General features: G+C 38.3%; 1 protein-coding gene across 5 annotated transcripts in view; it reads left to right on the top strand.

The window, feature by feature from the left end:
* The window catches only part of LOC113682012 (A disintegrin and metalloproteinase with thrombospondin motifs 6), a 29,952-nt gene extending 7,066 nt beyond the window's left edge, over nt 1-22,886 (top strand). For 2 of the 5 annotated variants that reach the window (XM_089210919.1, XM_089210918.1), the window contains exons 2-32: nt 1,332-1,416; nt 2,283-2,337; nt 3,170-3,192; nt 3,832-3,898; nt 4,397-4,713; nt 5,008-5,179; nt 6,000-6,184; nt 6,537-6,623; nt 7,110-7,225; nt 7,743-7,759; nt 8,467-8,569; nt 9,466-9,600; nt 10,042-10,189; nt 10,910-11,002; nt 11,721-11,857; nt 12,638-12,698; nt 13,294-13,393; nt 13,788-13,906; nt 14,430-14,553; nt 14,923-15,012; nt 16,291-16,454; nt 16,675-16,816; nt 17,145-17,265; nt 17,730-17,937; nt 18,965-19,121; nt 19,216-19,335; nt 19,919-20,041; nt 20,689-20,808; nt 21,082-21,366; nt 21,722-22,021; nt 22,608-22,886. In XM_089210919.1, the coding sequence (XP_089067045.1) occupies nt 1,381-1,416; nt 2,283-2,337; nt 3,170-3,192; nt 3,832-3,898; nt 4,397-4,713; nt 5,008-5,179; nt 6,000-6,184; nt 6,537-6,623; nt 7,110-7,225; nt 7,743-7,759; nt 8,467-8,569; nt 9,466-9,600; nt 10,042-10,189; nt 10,910-11,002; nt 11,721-11,857; nt 12,638-12,698; nt 13,294-13,393; nt 13,788-13,906; nt 14,430-14,553; nt 14,923-15,012; nt 16,291-16,454; nt 16,675-16,816; nt 17,145-17,265; nt 17,730-17,937; nt 18,965-19,121; nt 19,216-19,335; nt 19,919-20,041; nt 20,689-20,808; nt 21,082-21,366; nt 21,722-22,021; nt 22,608-22,612 (3,930 nt within the window). In that variant the 5' untranslated portion in view covers nt 1,332-1,380 and the 3' untranslated portion in view covers nt 22,613-22,886. Of the gene's footprint in view, nt 1-316; nt 420-1,331; nt 1,417-2,282; nt 2,338-3,169; nt 3,193-3,831; nt 3,899-4,396; nt 4,714-5,007; nt 5,180-5,999; nt 6,185-6,536; nt 6,624-7,109; nt 7,226-7,742; nt 7,760-8,466; nt 8,570-9,465; nt 9,601-10,041; nt 10,190-10,909; nt 11,003-11,720; nt 11,858-12,637; nt 12,699-13,293; nt 13,394-13,787; nt 13,907-14,429; nt 14,554-14,922; nt 15,013-16,290; nt 16,455-16,674; nt 16,817-17,144; nt 17,266-17,729; nt 17,938-18,964; nt 19,122-19,215; nt 19,336-19,918; nt 20,042-20,688; nt 20,809-21,081; nt 21,367-21,721; nt 22,022-22,607 lie in introns of those variants that run through there. The other 3 variants (XM_089210922.1, XM_089210921.1, XM_089210920.1) reach the window with 2 other exon arrangements.
* The last annotated feature ends 4,114 nt before the right edge of the window (nt 22,887-27,000 follow it).

Below are 27,000 nucleotides of genomic sequence, written 5' to 3'. Positions count from 1 at the left end.
CTGTAAGAGTAAATTCTGAATAACGTTGTCCCGATTTACCTCTCTTAACTAAGCGTGGGTTTTCAGCTAGAAAGCAATCATTGTGTATATGTATTAAGTGGGGTGTTAATAAAGAGTCGTGAATACAATACTTTAGCTTTTAACCCGCGGAAGCTGAGGATCATCTGATATCAAATATATCACAGATGATACGACAATTTCCGTTCAAGTTTGAGCTAGCGTGAGAAATTCGCGCCTCGTTCCATGTGCAAATGAGCCCACTATCACGTAATTCAATGCCACGAGACCTATAAGGTCAGGGTACTTATAGCACGCCAAACAAAATTCGAAATACTTCTCCATCATTACTTTTCCTGAGGTCTGTAAACCTCCTGTTTCTCTCAACAACGAGAATTGGAAAGCTGGACATCTGATAGCTGGTATGATATGAACTCTCTAATTTTTTCAAAATACATTTCAAAACTCACCAAGAATATGACACAAATGTGTCTAAAATACTCTTCTCAATATTTACCAATGTCTGCAATTATTTCCGTCCGGCGCTGTTTGAAGGCGTACAGTGTATGCAACAAAACTGTGCTTTGTTTTTCTTAGTTATTAATTTTTGTTCGTCTATTTGGACATTCTGTAAAGAAAACCTTCTTTGTAGCTTTTTATGTAAGCGTCCCTATTGTAAGACCTATAGCAGTTTCCTCTTGGAATTTGCCGAAAAAAAAAACAAAACCAAACGAAAAACTGTGACATGGATTGAGCTCAAAGTAGACAAGTAGTAAAGGAAGATGTTTCTTATTTCGGTACTTTTCTCAAAAGATGAAAAAAGTCCGGTGAGAACCTAAAAAAGTCACGTTTTAAAGAAATATCTCCCGCGGGGTTGATATGCCTGATTTTGGAAACAAAGATAAACTGCTTCAACATTTATACTGTAGCTTTGAATTGTTATAATCGAGCCTTTTCTTCCTTGTTGACCTTTTAAATGTTCCTTAGTAAATCTCAGTTGTTCAATTATCAAATAACGTTTTGTTTTACTAACAGCCGGAACATAGCCAACGCTAAATATGTTTGCTTTGCAGATGCAAAGCCCTAAATTAATATTATTTCACCTTTTTTCCCCAAAGGCTAAGAGATAACGCCCCAAATTTTCTCTCAAACTCCGTTTAATTTGTTCTACTTTATTTCTGGATAAGCTTGGTCTTAAACCGATCCGATTAACTCGAAACTTGACATAAGCCGTTTCAAATTACAACAGCCACATAAAACAAATATCATTACCGGAACAGAAAGCTCAATATAAGAGATAAGATCCTTAAAATTACTTTGTTCCATTCTTTTAGAAAGAGAACATCGTACTTAGTGAGCTAAAGTTTGGTGAAGCAACTTTCTATGCCAAGCAGATTTAACTTGAAAATCCCAGCGAAGGTAATGAATACAAAAAGTCACTCTTTATGCGTACAAAATCTGCATCCAACTCTCATTGTTATCAATTCTTGTCGTATTCACGTCTTGTTACTGACAGCACGACATTTACTTTATTAGCTGTGGAACTCAAAACAAAGGCTGGACATCTTTTCTATTGACTGTTTTCTTTGTCATCCTTCATTATTTCATGTTGTGAATATCTTATCTTTGTCCCGTGGAAAGAATAGACTTTGTTCAGAAAAAAAGTACAAAGGAGCGAATTTAAAACTGAACTCCCGGAAAATTTCGAATAAATATTGTTGAAACGTCTCCTAAAAAATTCTAAATTGAAATTTCTTACTTTTCTACTTGTTTGACAAAAGGTGCAACCGTTGGGAAAGAACACATTATTTTTTTTATAGTATCAGAGCTTATCGCACTGCGATCGTGTAAAATCTTCGCGAAGTAATTCCTACTGAAAATAAATTTCAGTTGCGAAACAGAAAGGGAAAAAATGTTTTATGTAAAACGGTTACTCAGTCGTTTATCGATTTTCAGTTATTTCTTTTATGGTCGTAATAGCCAGAATGCTTTATCAAAGTGGAAAAAAAAACATCGCCAAAATAATGAATGCTCTCCGAGGAAGTTAAGGAAAACAACTACCTTAAATAGCTGCGCGACGTCGATTATTAGCCTTGCTGTATAAAAGTTTCCGCCAATGATGACACAAAAACTTTACACGTCAACATTAAACTTCACACGACTCGCCTAAGATCAGTCAACATGTCTAACCTTTTGTCTCGCACCATTACTCCTCCTCATATATGCAGAAGTGAGGATGATATTAATGCTTGATATTTTTTTTTTTTATCATTATTTGACACAAGATGGATTCCCTTTTAGTATGGAGTACCGTCACTCTGATTATACTGCTTCGAACTTGTAAGTATTAACTTTGTTTCACCATTTCTCTCAACGTATATTAGCGTGTTTGACACTAATTAGACTGTGTCTTCTTTAATACAAAACTCATCGGCAATTAGTTTAAAATATATCGTAAATTTACTAATTAGCCTATTTGACACGAGGTCAGTCATGCAATGTCTCCTAGACAGGCATCGTTCTTGGCGTTTTCAGATGAGCGCAGGAAACTTGCCCTCACGTTTTATCCCACTGGTACCGCGATTGCCTCCGCACGCAAAAGAACGGGAAAAGTGACGCTTTATTCTCAGGCTTTTTAATAAATAACACGCGAAGTTCTCCATTAAGAGAAGAAAGGGTTGTCTGTATAACAGAAACGATACTTAAGCATTTGATGATGCAATTCTGGCACTCATCATTTTAAATCTACCAATGAGTTCGTAGCCTAGAAACATGATATTCGACCATAAACGTTTGAATCATTTCTCCTCAACAAGAAGCAGCGTATCACCGTCATTTTGTGAGAATACGTTTTTACATTAAAAAAATTGTTTTCAGACATACCTTTCCGGCGAAAAGGATTGACTACAATGCCAACCCGATGGACCGAACGCGCGCACAACTTAAATGTGCACGAGGAACCTAGCTCGAGGAAAAGCAAGCGCGCGCGAGTGGTTATCCCAACTCAATTCACAGGAAAATTTCACTCATTAGCTGCTAATGTGAAAGCACCATTTTACAGACGCAGCAAGGAAGAAGTTAATGTAACCTTATTGATAACGGCTAATCCTGTTAATCGGTTTAAAACCCATTCAGCTAAATACTATTTGTACTTTTTCTTTCCTATGCACAGACGTAAGCGGTGGGCCAACTGAGGTAATAAATACAGCAAGTTTTATTCAGTTATTCTCAACAAGTTATTTACATTGCCGAGCATTGACATAGTCAACCTACTGGCCCAGTTGCCGATGCATCTTACCTAAGCTCATACCAGTTTCTGGGGAATAAAGCCACTGGGAGTATTGTTGATCCCCCTGGACTAGCTGAAGTCCGTTACAAGTTCTTTCCCCCTTTCCTCTCTCCCCGACTTCACTTACCTCTGATTTAGTTCGGTTTTCTTGATAATCTGCTGATTCCAAGTCGTCGGTATGGTATATTCTAGGACACTGATACCAAAGATTAATTTTACGACGATCACTGATATTCCAAGCTGCTACTTCAACCTTTTGATATGTATAAACTTAATCTGTGGTTTTTACGCCCGATGCAAAAGGGCGTTGTGCGAAGGGTGATAACTAACGTAGGCGGCGTGGTTAGTGATAAGACTGATGAAATTTTAATTTCATTAGGAACATTCAGAATTAAAATTCTTGATACTCTTTTGCACGCCAATGATCCCGCAGAGCAGGAAAAAATGGGGAAGGAAAAAACAAACAAAAACAAGAGAACCAGTTATGGTCTAAGGATAATTCCATGTTATTGTCTTCATACTTATTTCTTTTGATTTTTCAACAGAAACTTCATCATCACATGACAAAGAGAGAGATTCAATATTACTTCAACGTGGACGATCATGACAAAGGTAGGAAACAGCTGTTTGTCCTTCATACCCACTCTACGTCTCATCCTGTCTGTCTGTATGTCTTTCAACCTAAATATTAGGCTATTGAACTGATTTGATGACTCAATCAGTCAGTCGATTAGTCCTTCCTTCTAAAATAGTTCATTAATAAGGTTTTATTGGTATGGTTTAAGTTTAAGTATAATATTCTTGCCCTGTACTTATATTTGTCTTTCGAAAATTTTTATCGAAGTTCTTCCGTTTATCTTACCACATGCGTTTGCGCTCCACATAGGTAGCAAAATTACCATCAACCATTTCTTATTATTTGTCTGTGTCTGTTTGTCTGTGTGTCTGCCTTGCTCTGCCAGTCTGTATATCTGTCTGTCGGTCAGTTCATAGGTCTCTGTCTGTCTGTCCGTTTGTCTGTCTGTCTGCCTGTCTATACGTGCTTTGGTGCGTGTGTCTTTTCGTCCGGCTGTTACTTTTAAACAATTTTGATCTTTCATCCCCCCACAGTTCCTGAATATGAAGTCTCAAATCCGTACCAATCCAACGATGAAGGAGAGTTTGTGTCATATTCCCTGCATCCCACCAGAGCAAAACGTAGCCTTGGATTGGATGATTTTTCATCTTTTAAACTGAATGCATTCGGATCAAACCTTCATTTAAAACTGAAGAGGAATGATTACTTAATATCTCCGGGTCTCAAGGTTCTCCGTGAGAACAGCGACGGTTCCATGACGTCATATCCAGTACCAGAAAACACATACTATCTCGGACATGTCGCCTCCGATCCAAGCTCCACGGTCGCCGTCAGCAACAATGGTGGACTGGTGGGGTTCTTTTTTTACTTTGCCATCTCTGGCTTTGATTGAAAAGCGAAAACGAGAAATAATCAAAGTAATGATGACGCAAAAACTAACGAAAAATCGACCGAATTAAAGAAAGAATTCCAGAATTACGCTAATTTCTTAATATGTGCAATTGGAAAGAATAACTGCCGACAGAAACTGAACGGCGGATAAACTAAGAGGAACACAATTTTAGATTCAGTAAAATCAGTCAAATAAAAGTGCAAAAGGAAAAAATTGAAATGGAATGAATTAAAGTTACTCTTTTTCCATCAGACGGGGATCGTGAAAACATCACGTGACACGCTTTTCGTCCATCCCCTTCCCGCGCATTTGGCTAAGCACGTGACTAGCAGTGAAGATGCAACGCCTCATCTCGTTCACAGAAGATCTGTAAAAGAAGAAGTCATTTCTCTCAAAAATGATGTCATGCACATGGTAAAAGAAGGTAACGAGGCTTTTTTTTTTTTTAACTCTGATGAATATTGTTTTCCCTTTTGACCCTTTACATCTTAACATCAGTATTTACATTCTCCTTACTGATCTCCTTATATTGTATTGACATGAAGAGTTTTGGGACCGCAGAGAGCTTCTTAAATTGGTCATCATTTCCTTTGTTCTCTTGAACTTTACATTTGATTCAAAGGTAATACTGTGAGTAGAAACTAGATGTCATACGCTCTAAGGATATAAAGGGTTAAGAGAGATGGGCTCCAGAATCAAGCGTATCTCAAGGTGCTTGACAAGTTTTTAGACTCCATTAAATATACCCAACTTTTCATCATATGCGTTCAAATATGCTAACTATTTTACTATAAACAACGCCGTTGCGCGTTTCACATACAGCTGTTGCTCTGAATATCGCAAGTCAATGTGCAAAATATACAGCAGCGAGTGCGCGGCTAAAACACCCAACTACAGACTCTTGGCATTATGGGGTGCATAGCTACTGCCTGTATGGGAGAGAGAATAGTCATAAGGGGGGAGAGAGGGGGGTCCACAGGATTTTGGTTGTGTCACTATATAGTTTACGTGATTCCTCATTTCGTAACGGTAGTCTACTGACCCCTCCCCCCTTCTTCCCTTCCCTCATCGGTAAACTTTGCCTTAGTCCCCTTTATACTCTGGGACTAATTCCCCTCTGTTTTCGTATGAGACATGTGATCCCCTCTCAAAACATTTCCCCGATAATCTCCTTTCTGTGATAACTAAGGCAAGTCCCGAAGATCGATGGCGTATTTTAAATCGCAACTACTTTGAATTTTCAGATCCCTCAGACGATGAAAATAGCCGGGTGAAGAGATCTATGATGTCCCACAATCCTGTTCCAAAATTTAAAACACTTAAAGTGGCGCTGATGTGCCCAGCATCTCTCCAGAAGAAATATTCCCAGGGAAACTTACAGGCAATTACTGGAGGCCTGGTAAACTACTTTATGATTCTTGCCAATATGGTAAGTCCAACCTTTTCACGTGTGTGCGTTGTGTTTTATCGACATTTTTCCATATTTTTCTAGAGGGGGGGAGGGGCATAAGGAGAGAAATTTTGAGGTTTGCTTCAAAGTATGTCATGGCTTCGCAGCACAGGATAGATGAAATAATATTTGGTTTATTTATACTTGCAACGAAGTAGGAAGGAGAATCAAGGTGGCCAGAATTAGACACTTAATTTCGACGTCAGCGTAGAATTCTTACTTTGCGTGCTGCTTAAATATACAGCTTGTTTCCTTTCGTCTCGTTCTCAGTGGAGTGTCGCGCATCTTTCGATTCACGGAAAAATTCCTTGTTTCTATGTGAATCATGTAGGTTGCTGGCATGTTTCAAGATCCCTCAATTGGTAAAATGAAGATTACTTATGTCGTCACTAGAATCCTTATCATCGATCCTGTCCGGGTACGTATGCTTGTCGGAGCTAGGAAATGATACTCTGATGTTTTATGGGTATAATTGTAAATTGTGGTTTATCGTAAATAATAAAATCTCCAAAAAGCAGTGGTCTACTGACCCAAATAACTTCAGGAAATACCGATGATTTCCCCACAGTTTACGCCTGTTTGGTTCTTAGTGTGAGCATACTGGAAGAGAGTGTGTTTCTACCCTCTTAAGGAATAATCATCATTTGCGGCCTAGTGTAGTTTACGTAGTTTTTAGGGGGAAACGGAGAGGGGGGGAATGTAAATTTTTCCAGAGCCTAAGAGGGGGATCAGGTAAGTTATATTATGACACAACTAAAATCCTCCAGGCCCCCCCTCCCCCCCCCCCTCCCAGGTGATGAATAGTGATCGGTCTCTCAGTATCCAAAATTTTTTCTATTTCCTTTTTTTGTCTGTGTTTTCTCTTTTCCTTCATTTTCACTCCAATTGGCATCTTGGCATCTAGTATGGTTTCAAGCAAAGTGACAGCAACAGCATCAAACTATCCAGGATAGCTCGAAAGACGAGGGAAAACAACGCGATACAGAAAGTTCCATTTGATGTCTTCAGTTATATTTCAGAGTAAGCAATAGATATTTACTGCTCTTATGGTCGCTACTCTTTTAGGTCTCAGCAGCATGTTCTACACCCCCTTCCCCCGTTCCTTTTTCCGTGCGTTCCTCATTTGATGTTCTTCCAACAATGTAGCTCTATCAATTATCCAAACCCCAATTAGAGCAAAGTAACTGATCAAGAAAATTTCGAAAATTTCACTTGACGTGGGACCAGTGTGATACAGGTTTCACCACGTCCTTTTAAGAAAATGTAATCATTTAATTATAGGTGTCTACTTAACTAATTTTTTGATCGAGCAACAGACCGCATTATCCATTCCAAAAGTTTGAAAATCACTAGCCGTTACAACGCCGGTAAGCCAAAAACAAAGTGTGGTCGACTGCTTTTAAGAAATAAACTTAAAACAAGCAAGGAAATTTTCAATTTTTTATGGGTTTACCAATGCAATAAACGGAATCAGAGCGCTCGTAGTATGTCAATAATGTCAAATAGATTTACTCGACTGTGTTTTAATATTTTTCAGCAAAATCTCCGGTGGAGGTGAGCGTTATTCATTTATCTTGATACCATTATGTAACATTTAGTAACTGCGGCTATTTCCGTGCTTCGAGCTTAAAACAAGGTATATCAAAATTTGTTGCTAGGGTAGATTCCTGAAAATGTCTCCAGACGATGGAATGAGTAACTTTGATGTGAGGTTGACTCGTTGAATGAAAATTAAACACGACCTCTGCTATCACATGACTTCTGATCCATCTGATCCTGATGACAATAGTTGCGGGCGAGTAACTTGTAGTGGTTTGATATCCTTTCCATGGAGCTGCAAGGGGGGAGAGGAGGGTAGAGAATCTAGCAATACCCTGGCTGATTTCGGCTTTCCTGCGTGCATGGCCACTGAGATCTGCCGCGTGCCAAGTTTGCGTTAAGTGCGTACATTCCTGCGAATTTAGGTTTTTCAAAGGCTATCTGCAAAAACTGGGGAACACCGATATTTTAGATAAAAGACTATCACGACAATATAAATTTGGCTAACGTTCTGTCGATACGGTGAGAAAGAGAAACGATCTTATAACCTGCAACAGAATGCGAACATCAAAAATGCCATTTTAGACTGGCAGTGCTTAACTTTTTCGATCAAAAACTGATGGAAACTGAAGAGTTCAATCAATATCAAAATAGCTTAGTGACGACGCAGTACTCAAAATGGTTTCTTTGGCTCAACTGAAATGCGATATTTATCTTTTCAGCCCTCGCCATTGCCAATCAGATTTGTGCAGTACCTACAGGGAATGTGAATCAGGAAATCGGTTTGCCAACATCATTGCATCTCGCCCACGAGACCGGACATAAGTATGTTACTTAATTACCAGATAAAAAATTCAGGCCTTGTTTAAAAACTCCTTGCCCTAGAAAGTTCTTCTACTCACAAAACAAAGAGAGAGAAAAACCCAACCAAAGAACACAATAAGAAACCAACTGAATGGAACAAACACATGTTGAAAAAATTTAACAGAAAAGACTATGTTAAAATTGCTGTCCAAAACTGGTTATTGAATCAAGACATTCCTGCGGGAAAGCGATTTTCATTTGAACTTTGAGAGACGCAATCCAGTGCTGCGCTTTACGATCGTTCTTGAGAACTCTCTACCAGTCAGTTTTCAGTTGAGAACTCTCTACCAGTTGCAGTTGTCGGCTATTTGGGTTTGACGCTTTCACTCCCAAGATCTTATTATTAATTCTCTCTACTGTCTGTAAAACAACTCTTATGATGTTGGGTCGGAGAACTTGGTTTTAGATCAGTAAATAATCTCCTAATCGATAAATTTTTTTTCCTCGTCAGTTGTCTGCTCGACATTGTATTGATATTGTAAGGAGAAATTCCATCTTGGTCAGCCATAGGGGTTGATGGGTTATGGCAGTTTACACTTAGACGCCTGAGACGTTTTACTTTAAGTTCTCACAGATTCCTCTTGATAACGACGTTTGTACTGAATGGCCAACCTGCCAACTTTGGTTTTAATTTTATCCCACTCAATACTGAACGAAAACTGTATAAATGAACAAAGCTTGGTTACCCAAACAGAATTTGAAAATCCTTAGTAGGAAAAGACATCCAACAACCATTTATGCAATCTGTGCTTGTACATTGCGCTTAAAGGCCTAAGGTCTTGTCAAAGATGATCTATGTAGAACGTAGTAACTTTAAAGTCATTCATGTATGCTTTTGTTGCTGTATATAATTTCAGCATGTACCTCGATCATACCAGTGGCGACTGTGCTCTAAAAGCTTATATCATGAATGCTGCACTACCAGGAGGACCTCATGCCACAGAGTGGTCAGAATGCTCCAGGAACGTCATTCAGCGTTTCTTGGCAGACGAGTGCGTACATAAAGAATAAGTCTATCTGGAATAAAGAATAGTCTACAGGGGCTTACCGGTGGGGGAGGGGGGGAAGGACATTCTAGGCATCTTCGAACCGTACTCCGCGGGAAAAGTTTTTTGAATCATACAAATCTTGTAATTCAGGTTTGCGATAGTTCGTGAATACGAAGAATGTACTTGGCATAAACCGCCTGAATATGAGTTCGCTGACACATAAAGTTAGAGCAGCGGTATAAGCTACATCTTGTATGGTACACAGTACATGGTGAGATAACAAGAAGTCGTCGCCGCTGCATTTCTCTCGCTCCCTTCCATAACTCTTCCCCGCTGATCCTCTTCGCTTGCATCTCCTTTTCTTCTTTTCGTCGCCATGATCGGTAAAGTGTGAACTTTTTTGTGTTTTGATTCTTACAACAACTTACAACTTTCTTTGTGCAGAAAAAAATCTAAATGTTTAGATGATGGTCCCGTGGGTGATCACCCCACAATTCTTGCCAGTTTCCGGGGCAAACTTCCCGGGAAAATCATCAGTGGCGATGAACAGTGCATAATGCATTATGGGGAAGGCTGGAAACAATACAATCCGGTAATTAGTCGGAATTTTGCTTCATTTTACATTCAGTGTTTTAATCAGACCTTCAAGAGAATGTTCTAGGTCAGCACATCCTTTGAGGCTGACTTTTAGAGAATACAGTAATCACGAAATGATTCACTTGTTTATGCGCTTCACATACTTAATTCTGATGTTCCTAGTTAGTACATGCGCTGATTGGTCAAGTTAGCGAGCCGCATTTCACTATACGTCTCACTGATTTCAACCATTTGTTTGAATTGAAGGATATGATTAACATCTTACTGACCTCGTTTTCTTAGTCCGCACAGTAATGTGCGGAGCCTCGTTTCATTCTTTAAGTCCCGTGCGCTTCGCACTTGGGCCATAAATCAAAACGGAAAAAACTTGGTCCGTAAATTGCAACACAGACCTCAACCTCGGTTAATAAGATGTATAAATTTGCCTAATTTTTTCTGTAGCAGAGGAAGGCCAAGTAAGTCATAAGCGTGTATTATCAGTGTCAAACTTTGACATAAGAATTTGAACTCAATTCAACTTTATGAATTCTTGGATTCAGCCAATTTTTCCCTCAAAAACTACGCCAATCAAGCTAAAACTGCATGTTTCTCAACAAAAGTTATAGCGAAAACAGAGACAATGTACATGTGACATGTGCTGAAATGTTATTGTTATTGTCTTTTTTGATAATGATGTTCTTTTTTCTCATCTCGTTTTTATTTCTCCTTTTTTTAGTCCAATTGTGTTTACTTATCTTGTATCAAGGAAGGCACGTTGTTGGGTAGAAATACGATTGTTGCAGATGGAACGGAATGCGGATTCCAAAAGGTAAGCATGCGACATCATCGGCTACCTGTGAAAAGGGATGCCTATATTTGCATAATCTGAAATTCATCTGTTAATTTCTTTTTCCTACTTCAGTTGTTGATTTCAATTATTACCAATCTGTGACCCGCTGACGATGAAACAGCACGTTACAGATTAAATAACTCTCTGAATTGATGACTTATTATTCAGTCGGTTACTTGTTGATTCGCTTACTAAGTGACTATCTAAATGACTCGCCAACTCACTGGTTCAATAATATAACTCGTTCACTTGATTACTAGTTAACTCCTTAATTTGCCGACTCGCTAACTCACTTATTCGATTACTTACTGGCTCATTTACTATTTGAATCTTTGACCCGCTGACTCGCTGACTCGCTGACCCACTGACCCGCTGACCCGCTGACCCGCTGACGCGCTGACCAGGTGACTCTTTCACGTTGGCTACTGAAGGCGTTGACTTAACAACTCACCGAACCGTTTACTTATTAATTCCTTAACTCGCTAATTGAATGACTTGCTAACTCACTGACTCGTTGACTAGTTAGCTGATCAATTGTTTGTTATTTAACCAGGTGACCTGTTGACTCGTCTAATTCGTTTAAAAAAAATTGACCCACTAATTCGCTGACTCGATGGCTCACTACTTCACTGATTCGAAGACTTGCGGTGAATACGCTTGTTCATTTACTTATTTTACTTATTTACTTATTTTTAAGTGGTGCATTAAGGGAAGATGTGAACAGTCAGGCATGGTAGAAAATATCACCTGGTCTGAATGGGGCCCTTACTCTCAGTGTACCCGAGATTGTGACGGAGGTGTCCAGTACAGAGAGAGGCATTGCGTAAATGCTAAGTAAGTCCTTACTTTTCTTGTTATCCTCTTCTCTGAACAGGGAAAGGTTTTTTTTTCCCCGGTAGGATCTTTTACACGTGTCTTGTAGAAATTTTTGATATTTCAACCTTAGTCAGCTGCAATCTTAGGCTCAAATCGTAAATGCCGATCTTAGGTCAGAGAATTTGGTATTGGATCAACTAATGATTCCCTAATTGATATTTTTTTTTTATTCAGCATTTGTTCTCATCACTTTTCCACTTGATATTGTATCGATATTGTTAGGGGAAGTTCTGTCTTGGTCACTCATGGGAGTTAGAACGAGAAAGAGTTGAGGAAACAGTTCAAACCCCTCTTAAAACCTTTGCTTGCCTAAGTATTTTGTCGTATGTGTTTGCCATGTTTGCATTTTTCCTATTATTTTTTCTTCTAAAATACCTAGCGGTTAATATAACTCACGAGCTTAGAGGCCTACGTAACGGGGAGGGAGCTGGTCCCAGTCTCCGAAGCATGAAGCGACCAGAAGCTTGAATGTTGTTGCTCCCCCCGAATGGGATGCGGTGTATTTAAGGTTACCCCCCCCCCGCCCATTTCCCAGCATTCTCTGGTACCTATTTATACTCCTGCGAGTATAAAGGCACTGTCGAATGTGTCCCGCCCAAGAATACGGCACAATAACCCAGAAGCCAGACATTTTGATCCGCAGTTCAGAGCGCTAATTAACCATTTGGTTACAGCGCCTCCTTACAATTACAACAATACTTCTTCTTTCATGGAGCTTACCATTTTTAATATCCTTAGGCCTCGTTATGGAAAAAATTGTAAAGGCGTCAGGAAAGAATACAGGCTTTGTAATCCGCAGGTTAGTACTACACATGCATCGACAAGGCTTTTAATTGTAATTTTTTTTCAGTTTTTTAAAAATATCCGTCGCACAGTGAGGCGAAATAAAACTATTACAATCATGGATTACTTTCAACAATAAATTGAGACATTACTCCAAGCTTGGCTTTTATTCAAAAGAGTCAGATGGATATTGTTGAATGACATTTATTATACAAACGAAAAATACAGTGATTTTACGACGGTTTTGCTGTATATTTAACCATTTGCGGCGAGGTAAATACCTACCGCTAGCTACCGACACAGAGGTGAATAGTTGTTTCAGCATAAACTTAAATATTTAGATAATAAAGCGCAGGCGCTAATCCCGCGCAGGTTGCTCGGAAGTGAATAACAAAGGATATTCGGATTTTGAATAGCCAATCAGAGCGCGCCCTCAACGCTATCCCCTATTTTAGTATATGCTAGACACGTCTATATCCATTTTCCCTTCATCAACCCATTGTCTTGCTATGATCTTGTTATCTTCAAATAGGCTTATCTGAGGTTCCCCTCACATCTATGATACCTTGTCGATTGAATCGTAGTTTTCTTGTGATGCTTTTGGTTTCCAGGATTGCCCAAGTGAGGAACAAAACTTCAGGAATGTATATGGTCAGCAAGTGTGCAAAGGAAGGAACCCCAATTACTTCCTTTACAACCTCGCAAGAGACGGTAATAGACCATATCATTTGATCGACGACAAAGTGAAGAAATTACTAAAATTTCGAGAACCGAGATCCGAGATCCGAGATCCGAGATCCCGGTCTAGTTCCCGGTCAGGATAGTGCTGGTATTTCTACCGAGTTTCTGGTAGCTCCCGTTCGGAATTGTTCGAGGTCATGCTAGTAGTTCCATTGTCCGTTGCCCATTGCTTATCAGTTAAAAATTTTTTTGCATTGTCTTTGCAGCAAAGTTGTTATTGTTGTCTTGATCCCGCCCCAATTTCTACTGTACAGCAAGATAATCGCGTCCAAGTGTTTTGGGTGAAATATTGTATTCACATCGTTGAAGAAACACGTTAAGGTAGACTAAACGAGCTCACAAACTTCAAACCTATTTATTTTAGCATGTCGCATATACTGTAGAGAAGGAAATCTGGTAAGGAGAATAGGAACCTTCAAAGACGGTATCAGATGTACCAACAATAGAAAGGACCGCAGCGTCTGTGTTCAAGGAAAATGTAGAGTAAGTTTTGCTACCGTAGCTTACGTGTTTATCTTGTGCATATACCTATCTGTGAAATATAAAAATATATATCCGATTTAATTTCGCCTTGAAGGAGTATGAATTATTTCCATTAGGCTTGGTAGTAAGTTTTTTCCATCGGAGAGCCAATAAAAGTAAATTAAAAGCCGCAGAGATTTTGTGACCAATCCTATATATTTCGACTTGGCAAAGTCTACGGCAAACCGTTTCGTTTCTATTGCTTCCATGACATATCATGGCAACTGATTTATCAATTTTATACATCACTGCACAAACTCAAACCAATTCAATCTGTCCCAGGAAAAAATAATTCTCGAGAATTGTTCACCTCATATGAAAGATTATGTTGTTGCGACTCATACCTGCGACTTGTCGCAACGACTCTTCACTTGATGTTTTCGTTCTTCACGCTTTCATAATTTAAAGCAAGTTCTATCACCTCTTAAATTCGACGTATTCAAAACTGAGTTAATTTTATCTATTTCATTACTTTATGTATAAGTCGGTTGGTTGTGATAACGAGTTAGATGGAAAAACAGCAATCGACCGTTGCGGTGTTTGCGGAGGAGACGGAGATACCTGCAGTAAGATCAAAGCAACCTTCAAAGACTCTCCAGCTGAAGCAGGTATTAAGGGCTAAGGGACCAGTCGCTATTTATTTGCCTGGGCGGTCGGTTTCCCCCCTATATTTACTATAGTTCTGAATGGTTCTTTTGCTCTAAAGTTATCAGTACTTGCTATGTTAATTGTTCTCTTTGTCTTTCTGACAATTTTACTTCCTCTTCCTCCTTTTTAAAATGAGGCTTTTGCTTCAGAAAAAGTTAATATCATTTGCCATTTGTGGTAGAACGGTAGTTTTATACGTTTAATTTCTTCCTTTTTCAACTTAGGCTGTTGCTTCAGAAAAAGTTAATATCATTTGCCATTTGTGGTAGAACGGTAGTTTTATACGTTTAATTTCAATTAAATTTCTTTTTAATTTCTAATTTAAACAGGCCCCGAGAATGCAATAGAGGTAGCAGAACTTCCAGTTGGAACTAGAAATGCTGGTTTCGTGATGGTTGCCAACACTTTAAATTATTTAGGTCAGTACAGATATTTCTCCGAAACAAGGGGACTCTAATGAAAAATCAGATATAAAACATGGAGAAATTTCAATTGAGTGCTAAGAGGATAGCTTCGGCTCTTTTATATGATAAAGTAGCAGAAATAGTCCATTTTACAGTTGTGAGTGGTTGCCAAGCCTTGGAACAGGAGTGAGGCTAAGGTTAACCTTGTTATGATATAAACCTTGCTGTATTTCAAATGTAAATTGCTTTGTTGTTACGCTAACTAGATACTGGTCTCTATCACAACAAGGTCATCCTCAGACTCGTTCCAAATCAAAGGCTTGGAAACTAAGTAGACAACTGTGAAATGGTCTATTCAGTTATTAGTGGTGACGTCATCTATGCGTCTGCCCTCCGAGAGATTCAGTGAGGACCCATCAAAATGCGTGTCGAATTTAGCTTATCATATAATTAGAGTTACTTTTGATTGATTGTCGTAAACCAAACCAAATTAATCACTAGTTGCAATTTAAAAACAAAGAAATTGTGACAAGAAACCATTGAGATCACAAAGAAAGGTTAGGTTAACTTTATTTTCACCACAACTGGCAGTAATGTTGCAATCTGATTGGCCAACTGCCAATTTACCGTTGTCCATAACAGTACACACAATGCTTCTGGCGTCAACGTGTCACGCAATGCTTTTTTTCAGCTCTCAAACATCGTTCAAACAATCGGTGTATTTGACATCGATATTATGATAAAAACAAATCGACATTGATTCAGCGCGGTCTGTACTCTTATCGATATTCGTCATCACAGTGGTCAAAATTTGTTGCGGACTCACTCGGCTGCGCCTCGTGAAGACGAATCTCGTTGTCGATAAAAGATCACCGGCGCTAAACTACTTTTAATGAGCCAGCGTAGCCCATTCAGCAACATGGCTATTCTCTGTAGGAGCCCTGGTGATAGAAATTACAATCGTGAAAAACAAATTGAAATTGATTAAAAATTGCAAAATAAATCACGCTATTCTGAATTTAAAAATGGAGTATTTTCTTAAAAAGAAGAAAGAAATTCTGCTCTTTGATCTTTGGTAAGTAGTGTGTCAAAAAGGAACGAGCAATCTGCCTGAAACGCGGGAAAACAAAAGTGAATACGTCGTGATTAGTTTTGGTTGTATATTGGATTGATTGGGTAGGGTATTGTAGTGAAGCAAGACCAGAGTAACTTTGACACTTGATGGAGAATTGCGTCAGTTGCATTGCAAAATGTGCAATTTTGGTTACTTTATTTATTTCCTTTTCTTTGTAGGTGTAATTGACGCTCAAGGCAAATTCATAGTTGGGGGACATCTGGGCGGAAATCAAGAAAAACCTGCCGCTGGCACAGTGATAAAGTATACCCATAGAAATAGGCCGGCAGCAAGAGACGTAGTTACTATAGTTGGCCCCACGAACGCTTCGCTGAGAGTAATGGTGAGTAAGGAAAAGACCGCCGCATGATTTCTTTTGAAGAGGAACAAATAAAATTCAGAAAATCAATTATAGTTAGCAATCGCCCATTTTGACATACTGAATCAATTATGTCATCGTCCAACGTAACTGTGTTTCATCTATCTTTCTTTCAGTGATTGATCGTGATCTGATTAAACCAAGAATTATTTGTTAACGAAAGTTATTTTTTCCCTTTTTAAAGTACATAAAGAGATCACCAAAAACTGGAGGCAACCCTGGCGTGATGTATCAATACCTCATTGAAGGCTCGTCCTCAATCTCTTCACTCGGCTACAAATGGGTGGTTGGGGAATGGTCTACTTGTTCAAGGACTTGCGCTGTCGGTAAGGCGTAAAACGTATTTTAATAGCCGCCAATCTAAATGTAAATTAATATCTAGAGGTGAAATTCTATTCCAGACATTCTAAGGTCCAAAACTAAATTTTTTTTCAATAAATCACACAGAACCTACAATTTTTCTATTCGCTCAAAACGTTAGCTTTAAAAACTCTTTTTTTTTTTACATTATTTAAAAACCAAATCATCCTGTTATACCCCCAACTGAAGCAGCACCAAGATTTCTTTTGAAACGTCCCCACTTCTCATTACAAAAAAAAAATCTTCGAATGAGAGGGATGAGCTCCAGGTTTTATAGATTCTTCTTTCTTACAGGTACAAGAACACGCGATGTTCGTTGTATTAGGATAGATGACGAAAGTCCTGCCAGTAACTCTGCTTGCCCTGGAGAAATGCCAGCAGTCGAAGACTGCAACACGCAGCCTTGTGCAGCAAAGTGAGTTGTACCGATTTAAGTCTCATTTCCTTAGGGAAGCGTTTTACGCAGGCGACAAGTTTTAGTATCATCGTCGGTTTTCGTGACCGACCTCTTGAGTCTAAGATTGCTGGAGTTAGACAACTCATTGCATCGTAGCAGTGGTCGGGTTTGGCCGACCTCACTCGTAAGTTTTAACAAGCAGATCTTTCTCGAACTTTTTCACGTGCAGTTGTACTCAATTAGGGAATACTTTTTATAAATGTATTGCCAAAGCCAACCTGTTCTTACCAGCAGCAAACGCCCTACAGAACTTAGAAGTTTATCTATTTATAACGGATTACATTGTGGTGTCGTTAAACCAAACTAAAGTAATCGCAACAGGAGAAAGAAGCGTGGGAAAAAAATGCAAATATGAAAGCGCTTCATAAGTGTCGTGGAGACCGTGTTAAGACATTAACGGTAACTTTATTTCAATGTTTCAGATGGACTCAAGAATGGACCTCTTGTTCGAAAACATGTGGAAACGGACATCAACAACGTCAACTAAAATGCCTGCACGAAGTAGCCTTGGACGACTTCAGAGAAACTGATTTATGCTCAGAACCGAAACCCGTTAACGTTGGACCAGCTCTGCTGGCCTGCAATAGATACCCTTGTCCGGCTGCATGGAATGTTGGACCCTGGTCTGCGGTTAGTTGAATTGTATATTAAGTTAAACCCTAATCAGACAACATAAACCTCTATGGAAATAAAGATTGTAACTTTCGCACTCGGTCGACGAATAAAAAAAAGATGCCCTTCACATGTTACGAGCATAGGGGGAGAAAGGAAAGAGTTAACCACTCGGATTTCAACCTCGGTAACATCATTAAGGAAATTTGAATATATTTATTTAGAACATAGCTAGTAAATTTGTCTAATCAAATTCAATTGCGCGAGCGTGCTTCATATTCCTATTATGCACGCTCATGACGTCAGCAAACAAATCCCTCGAGAAAAAAATTTTCCATCGGGTTGAAAATGTTATAAAACAATTGGTTCATACGTCAGCTGTGCGTTCATCGAGATATGAAGCACGCGGGAAGTTTGGAGAGCACGAAAGATGCGTAAGAGTTGCTCGAGGCTACGCCTCGAGCAACTCTAGCTTCTTGAGTATGACGCTGACGTATGAACCAATTGTTAAATGAGGAGCTTTTTGATATTGAGAAGGTCCTAGAAAAGCTTGAAGACCCTGGATTTGAAACATTTAAATTCCATGTGGAAAATGAAGGTCCTCGTGCTGTTTTTTTTTTTAATACTGTTAAAAGTGAGCAGGCAGTTCTTTGCAAACATCTCGTGGCTGGTTCGATGTATTTGAGACGAATGAGTTTTAATGAGTGTCCCAGGAATATCAAGCTAGTATCTACGAATCTAAAATCTCAGAATCCAACTGAGGACCATTATTTGGCATTTCCCTTTCGCCTTTGAGAAGCCTCACGCTAGCATCACCCTAAATATTTAATCTTTTAGCGTAAGAGAACTATTTAAATTCTTTCCTGTTTCTCAAGCAAAAAGGGCAAAATTGGTGATTCCCATGGTACAGCTTACAAGGCCTTATTATTAGTACAAAATTATAACGTATTTTCCAGGCAAAATGGTGATTGTATTAGTGGAGGTACAGTTTATCAAGCTAGCCCAAAGAATAAAAGTTTGATTTTTCATGTTTCCTGAACTGCAGTGTCCCACAAAGTGTGCAGTTGGAATGATCCGTCGTGAGGTGTCATGCTCAAGAATCGACGAATCCGGAAACTTAACCATCATTGATCCAGAGTTTTGCCGATATATGAACAAACCTCTTTCTGAAATGAAATGTAACGAGAATAAACCTTGTGGATGTAAGTCACTTTATTTTGTACTCGTATCTAGAAGAAGAAAAGAAAATTATTTCAGAGGTATCAAAATAATGTCCGCTTATATTTCTTGGCTCAGCGAGACCACCCACCTGCCCTCCCATTGGACATAACTACTCGAATGGAGGAAGCTGTCAACCGGATCCATCAGGTTACAAGTGCGTTTGTGACAAGGGATTTACTGGCGTCGAGTGCGAAAGTAAGTGTGCATGAGCCAAGTGGCCTGCGCTGTTGGAGTTTATCCAGGCTTTTAAAGTATGAAATAACTAGAACGATGAATAGATGGTAAGTTTTGGGCTCGGTAAAGAAATATAAAAAAGATGTTTTTCGTCTTGTCATGAGCGTGAGCCAAAGAAGAAAATTCTGAGTCAACATAAGGAATCGAACCTCAAACCTTCGTATTCCGCGCTCCGATGCTCTACTACTGAGCCACAGAGACACTATGGTGAGCAAGGCCTATTACGAAGCTCATATGACACGCATCTTGCATACAGACAAGACGAAAAACATCTCTCTATCACTGGAAATGTTGTGGGAAATCAAACCATCAAAGGACTCGTACTCATTATTCTGACAGAGCTCCTTCACAGTACCGATGGCGCCCATAAATACACTTAAAGTAGGTATAAAGAGGCACGTGATGTCGTCGAGCTGCATCAGTCAGCACACTTACCTGAGCCCCATTGTTTTGATTCTACTGCTTCCGATTTACGAACTTCCATCTCAAATTACTAAACCATTAAATTTCTCCTTTATTATGTCTTTTTTTTATTTATCAATAGTAAAATTAAACCCATGCGACAAGAAACCGTGTTTAAATGGTGGTGAGTGCTCAGCGGGGATCATTCATCATTACAATCACACCTGCAAGTGTCCCCCTCTCTTTACAGGAAGGAACTGCGAAAGTAAGTTCATTGTATTTTCGCTTTCATGTGAAAATAAATAAAGTAGCCTGCATTTGGCGGTTTAAAAATGTGCTCCTACATTTTTCCATTACATTAATTGACATTAATTGTTGCCAGAAGTTCATAAAAATCACACAAAGCAATTTTAACCCTTACAGGTAGTGATTGTTGGATCTTTCTACACGCGCTTTACTGTGTAAATATAGTTTTGCGAGGTGGTATTACGAAGATACATCGATCGCGAGTAAAAATTGTAGTACTTTACTACTGTATAAATGAGAGCTGTTCCGTCCAGCTAAGATTGAGCAGATGAAATATTCTGGTCTATATCTCTTTCATTAACATTTTACTTTCATTCATTCATATTCCTTGATTACAAATTATTCAATTTAATATTCTCTCCCCTTTCTACCGATGTTTATTCCATGACAAATTAAAATTACGCGAAAATTACTCAAACAAATATCAAAATTTAGGCATACTGTTTTAACATTGTTCACATTACTTGAAAAATCAGATACATAGTTGTTCTAGTAGCCTTATCTGAAGATTTCTCGAAGTTCAGTCGAATTATTTGCTCTTTCAAAAGCGTCTGTTTCTCTTTCAAGTATTACTGTTTATATTGATATATCCACCTTTCACTTCAGCTAAAATAACAGCTTGCATGAGCAATCCTTGTTTAAACGGAGCCACTTGTGACGATAAAGGTCTCTCAGACGAATATACTTGTACGTGCCCTCAAGGCCTTACGGGTCAGCGTTGTCAAGGTAACATAGCATGGACTTTTGAAGCATTTGAAGTGCTCTTTAATTTTCAAAGCTCTTTTTATGAAAGTGTAATTTGACCAAAACCATTTGTGGTATAATTAATTCCACAAATGCTACTTTAAGGGAAATGTTAATGTGGAGATTTCGAATAATTAATGAAACACTCACAGTTTGTTAGTTCCAGGTTCGAGCCTAATGAATTCTCACCATTATTTTTGAACACAATTTTTTTTTTATCACAATGCATTTCACCATTGCTTTAATTTGTTACAGTTTCAGCGTTTTATCGCATCGGATGTTTTAATCACAAAGGAAATGTGATACCCACACTGGTAGACCTGAGAAAAGAAGTGAATCTCAAAGATACTCAACCCACGATTATGAAATGTGCAGAGCTAGCCCAAGAGAAAGGTTATAAGTACTTTTCTGTCGGACTGAACGGAATTTGCTTCTCTGGTCCAAAAGCTGGTGAAAGCTATTTTACAAAAGGTGCTGCTCCTAACAAGAAATGCGCTAAAGGCATTGGCTCAAAAGCCTCTTCTGTCGTTTTTACGTTTGGTAAGTAAATTCACTTGTGGCTGCGTCTCGTGTGCCACCTTTTAATTTGTTCTTGCAATATTTTGAAGTCAACTTGCCGTTATATGGGGTGTGTAAGTCGTGTTGTGTAAACAATTTTTTATTGCCATTCCTCTTTTTTTAGCTTTTTCAGTGTTCATTAGAAAACACAGGAGTGACGAGACGTTGGGTCTATGAATTGTGACTTCTTCGGTTACATTCTTTTAATTTGTAAACCAAGTAGCATCAAACCATGTCTGATTGTCCACCTGGTTACCATGTGAACTTTAATATACGATAATAGTTATATAATTTTCACGCACTTTCCTCGTCAATACACTTTTTCTTTGGCATCTAGAGTCAGTTCCATCTTACAAGTCTCTCGGTTGCTACGTTGCCTCGGCTAAGAAGAGACCAAAACCTTTGCGAATAAGATACATCAACTTCCGCAATCAAAAGAACAAACAGAACGGAGTGACTGTTGATCAGTGCGCCCGCGTAGCAAAGGCCAAGGGTTACGCATATTTCGCTGTGCAGAACACGGCAGAATGTTGGTCTGATGTGAATGCTAGGGACACCTACGATGACCTTGGTCCTTCTCAAAAATGCAAGGGAGGAATAGGGTTGAAAGGAGCGAACATGGTGTATCAGTTGAATGGTGAGAACTGCATTTCAGTCGAACCTGTGTAAGGCGGCATCGTATTAAGCGGTCACCTGTATTAAGTGACCGGTTGTCAAAGTCCCAAATTTTTTTTCCCTTTAATCACTGTAATTCTCATCTCAATTAAGGGGTCGCGGTCACCTTTGAGTGAGTCCCAATGGCTTGTTTGTATTGTCATCCACCTGCATTTAGCAGTGACTTAAAGCGGAACTACTCGAATTAAACTAAAAATAGTTTTTCTAGTAAAATTTAATCTATGTTTCTCTCCCGAAATCGATGTTAGTAGTATTGAGCCAGGTTTTATACGATGAGTGGTCAATTATGACATAAAGTGGCGTTTTATATATTACCAAAAATTTCGGAACGCCTTCCACCGTGGCTGACCGCTTTATACAGTTTTGATATTATAACCATTGATTGTCAAAGAAATGCTTCAGACTAAGTTAGTTTGAAATTTACGTTATCCAGCGTTCTATACATAACCGGGTCTATGTATTGTGGGAGTGAGTCCAAACTCGCTCATTGCGGTCCGCATTACTGTTGGTGTGAATAACTGATATAGAATGTGTCTTTTCTTTTGTAGAATAGCTGGCGCTAATTTGATAAGTGGACGGACTTGATGTCTCTGGTAGCTTCAACGAACCGTTCGACGGAGAAATTGCTCTTATAACCTTTTATTTAACAATAATTCTGCAAAATAGTGTTCCTACTTAAATTTTGGTATCTGTTTGAGTAATTTTCACGTAATTTTGATTTGTCATTGAATAAACATCGACAGAAAGGGGAGAGAATATTAAATTGAATGATTTGTAATCAAACAAACTGCTAATGAAAACACGCAATAAAATAACTTTTCAACCTACACAGTAGTGTTTTTTAACAAATGAAATTTTTATTAAATCCTCCTGCGCGTCTTCCTTCTCAAGTCTTCCTCAACACGGGCCTCGTCAAAATAAATAGGGCACAACGTCTATCCCAAGTTAAATGCTACTAAGGGTGCTCCTAGTAGTTTATGGAGTTTTCAAAAGACAGTCGGGCAGTTGAAATTTTAATCATGTCAAGAATCTAGTTTGTTTGATTTAGAATGTCAGAGTGGACACATTTGTCAACGTGGTATTTTCATTTACTGATCTTTATTGGTAACTTAATTAGTAACGCAAATCCCAAAATACCCGCGCGTTTCATAAGTTAAACCACCTGACAAGAGTTAAATATGAGGACTGCAGAAAAAAGCACAAATTAATCATTTCGCCTTTCCTTCGAATGATTGATGGCGCGCAGTTAATTACAAATGGAAAGCAGCTTAAATCGTACCTCAAAGCCGAGTTGAATATACGTTATCTTAATTGAAGGTAAATTTTGACCTCGCTAGACAAAAGCTGGATTCGCAGTATAACAATCGTATTATTCGCTTATGATTAAAGAAACAATGGGAAATGTTAGTGAAAAGACGCGACCGATATACTATTGTGAACATTCAAGTATGACAGCATAACTGTCAGAAGGCTTGTGCCATTCAACAAAGTTCATGAAGGAGTGTTGACGAAACTCGCCAGCTGCACTGCTCAAGTAATTTTATACTGCATACGAAGTGATCCATAGAAACTTCTACAAAAAAATCCAAGAGCACTCAAAGATTTAACTAAGAATGCGTCGAGAGGGAAGGTCAGGAATAATTAGATTTTAAAAACTAAGAATTAGCATCTCGTATGGCCACATTGGTTGAACTGAGGTTTTGTGTTGTTTTTGTTTTTCTACTTCTTTGAGATTGTGCCACTATTTCTTGGTTCTGAAAATACACTGAAAAATTATATCTCAAATCATATCCTTCTAAAAATTACCGCTGATCTAGCTCTTTCAAAACTGTGCATTTAGGCGTTAAATTTTTTCGTCAGTTATGTTGTTCAAAAATGGGCGCGAAATTAAAATTCCAACGGAAGCTGAGCAAGGAATTAACACGTATTTGTGGTACAATTATCTTTTCATTTTCTTTTCTTTTAATAAATTGTTTAGACAAGATCATTCATTTTTCATTTCTGCAGTATCACGCAAGACATTTGTTCGTCTTAGCAAGACGTCTTCCGCAAAAAAAAATGTATATATGTTTCTTGATATAAGGCCTTTACGTTTCGAAGCGAAAGAGCAAGCAGGAATAAAAATGGGTGCTGGTCCTTTTGAAAGTGGACCATACCCTCAAAGACCTCAAGCATTCATAAGATTTCTGTGATATTTCACCGGTGACCATTTAACTTTACGCTGAGTCAAATGAGGCATTATTGGCGTGACATTTCTCTTTTCAGAGAACAACACCCGGCATGACTTGAAGAGATTCGATTCAAGATCTTTCGATCCATAGTCCATCGCGCTAATTGTTAAGCGAAAAAACGAACTTTAGTTTCTGCTACTAAAGCCTGAAAATTAAATAATATGGAACTTCTTTGTTTACAAAAAGTCTCCTTCACTAACCCAAATTAACATCTTTCCTCGACAACATATCAGATTTTGTGACTGCCGTCTTAGTTTTTCAAGAAATTTCATGTTTTATTATCACAACTCTTATTCTAATTTTGAAGTCGTCTGCAGACAGAAAAGTATATATCAAGGGTCATAAAGAAATTGCTATGTTGTATCGGTTTGTTCAACATCGATAGGTACTCACTATCAATTAATGGTCGCTGTCTTTCACATCATAATTTATAATCTTTTACTTATAGAATAAGGAAGATGGTAAGTTTTGAGCTCGTTAAAGGAATACAGAAAGATGTTTTTCGTCATGTCACCAGCGTAGGACAAAGAATAAATTTTTAGTCCCCATAGGGGAATATAAAAGAACTAACACGCAAGTGAAAGAATACAAACAGTGAGGGTATCGCTTAAAGTAGTTATACCATTGCACAATTCAGGTACTTGAAAATTAACGGTGCGTTGAAGTGAGGTGGCACCCGAAGAAAATTATGGAAATGCAATTTATCTGCGATACACAAGAAACATGTCTACTAGACCATCACTTTTGTGTCATTGGAACTAAGAGTGTCTCATTGTGTCAAACCACTTCGACGTGCGCACCTACACGTAGAGCGTCAGCGGGCTGTAGCGGATTTCTCCCGATCACGTCAAAAGGAAATACTTCTGATCACAGACAATTTCCACCCACAAAATCGACATCAACATTAACATCTTGAAGTAACCGCGTACCATGACAAGATGTCATGTTTTCCTGTCTCGACAAATGCTTCAAGGCATGCAAAAATCAAGACACACTAGGAGTATTGTAGCGTTTATTTGCTTCCTTTCAGGTGTAACCGTAGACTTAAATTTTGTTTCGTAGAGTTCAAATTTTGCACTACTGGAGTGTACATTGATTATGCTTTTTAATTGCTTCTGCAAACAATCGTAGCTACATGAATGATCTAATAATTTGTTTACAAGTACTTTTTTTTCAGTCGCGAGTCTTTTTAAATAAAAAAAACAGAGAATAGATGGAACGTGCAGGAGAGAAGCTAAATTCAATGAACGCGCTGCTTAAAATGTTGGACTAAATTGCGTAATTTTCGAAGAAACGTACTTGAAGATTAATGAAGCGGGGTCAGTGACGAGATTTAATCTTTTAAAAACAATAGGAAAAAATAAAATAATTTGTGATCCAGTCAGATAAGTACTTACTTCACGACAGCGGAAGTGACAAGACGGTTTAAAGTGTGTGGCCGCACCTCGTGTGCCAAATTTTAGTTCTTATCACACTTTGACGTCATCCGGGAGACGCATGGCATCTTAGGATATATTTGTTAGACAAAATTGCTTCGATGAAGAGCTGACGCTCGAAACGACGGCTTTGAAACTCTTTACGGTGGCCAATTTACGCTATCAACTCAGTTGATAATGCTTATTTAATTGCCCTGTTAAACTTTGTAGAGATCTTTCTGTCTTGTTCAGCGAGTAAAATCTTTTAAACTTATTGAATTTTGTTAATTTTTGAAACATTGTCATTACTATTATTTATTATCATTATTATTACCATCATTTTTGTTCTATTTCAATACTATCGTATCGGTTCTGTTTGATTGCTGCAGACTTCGTTTGGGAGAGCGGAGGTAAACCAACCACTTATGGTAAAACTTAGCCTCCGCAAGGGCGTGAAAAAAAAAGGAATTAAAGCAAAAACTGTCATGTAACTACTTAATTTGTAGTTAAGTACAATCAAAAAGCACTATCACCATTTTGGTGAGACATACCGCTCTACTCGTAGTGTCTGCATGTCCTTTTTATCAGCTAGCATCGACAAGAGAGGAGCAAAGAGGAAAGGGACCGTTTCATCAACAAAATTCTCGCCAAAGGGGAAGCCTTTCCGCGACATTTATTTTGTAAATGCTTAGTCACTGTTTTAGAATGAAGGCAGGAAATCTGCTTCACAACTGAGAACTAAAAAATGACCGAATATTTTTGTTCCTTGTTTGAATAAAGTTTACGTATGTACAGTTTCTTCTTAAAGAAAGTAGAATTAAATAGTAGAACATAGATGCAAAGAGGAAGACTCATATCTTACGGAACATGGACTCTAATGACTTTTATCCACTGTATCTTCTGTCAATTAAATCGATGATATCATTGCTTTAATGGATAAAAAAGGAAGTTAAAAGCATTTAATTTTGAAACTTGGGATTAGTTAAAACATTTTTAAGATGGCCAATCTAAAATCTTCATTAGTTGAAGAGTTACCATGGTGAGAAAATTGTGTGAGTAATTTTTTCATTTATCTAAAACTTTCTAACTTTAATGATGCATATGCGGGTAATGCAGGAAAACTTTATTACTCAGATTTTAAGTCAAAAAACAAGGAAGACACAGATAACAGAATGTTATTTGAGGAGATAAACTACAGTTATAAAAGTGTATCACTGTCAAAGAGCAATTTGATAAGCATATATCAGTATACAAAAAAACAAAATAAAGGTTCTAAATTATTCCCGCATATGCTA

This window comes from Pocillopora damicornis, chromosome 6 (assembly GCF_964200805.1).
Source record: "Pocillopora damicornis chromosome 6, jaPocDami1.2, whole genome shotgun sequence".
Taxonomy (NCBI): domain Eukaryota; kingdom Metazoa; phylum Cnidaria; class Anthozoa; order Scleractinia; family Pocilloporidae; genus Pocillopora; species Pocillopora damicornis.
The sequence above is the reverse complement of the archived record's forward strand: the minus strand, read 5'-3'. Positions and strand labels throughout refer to the sequence as shown.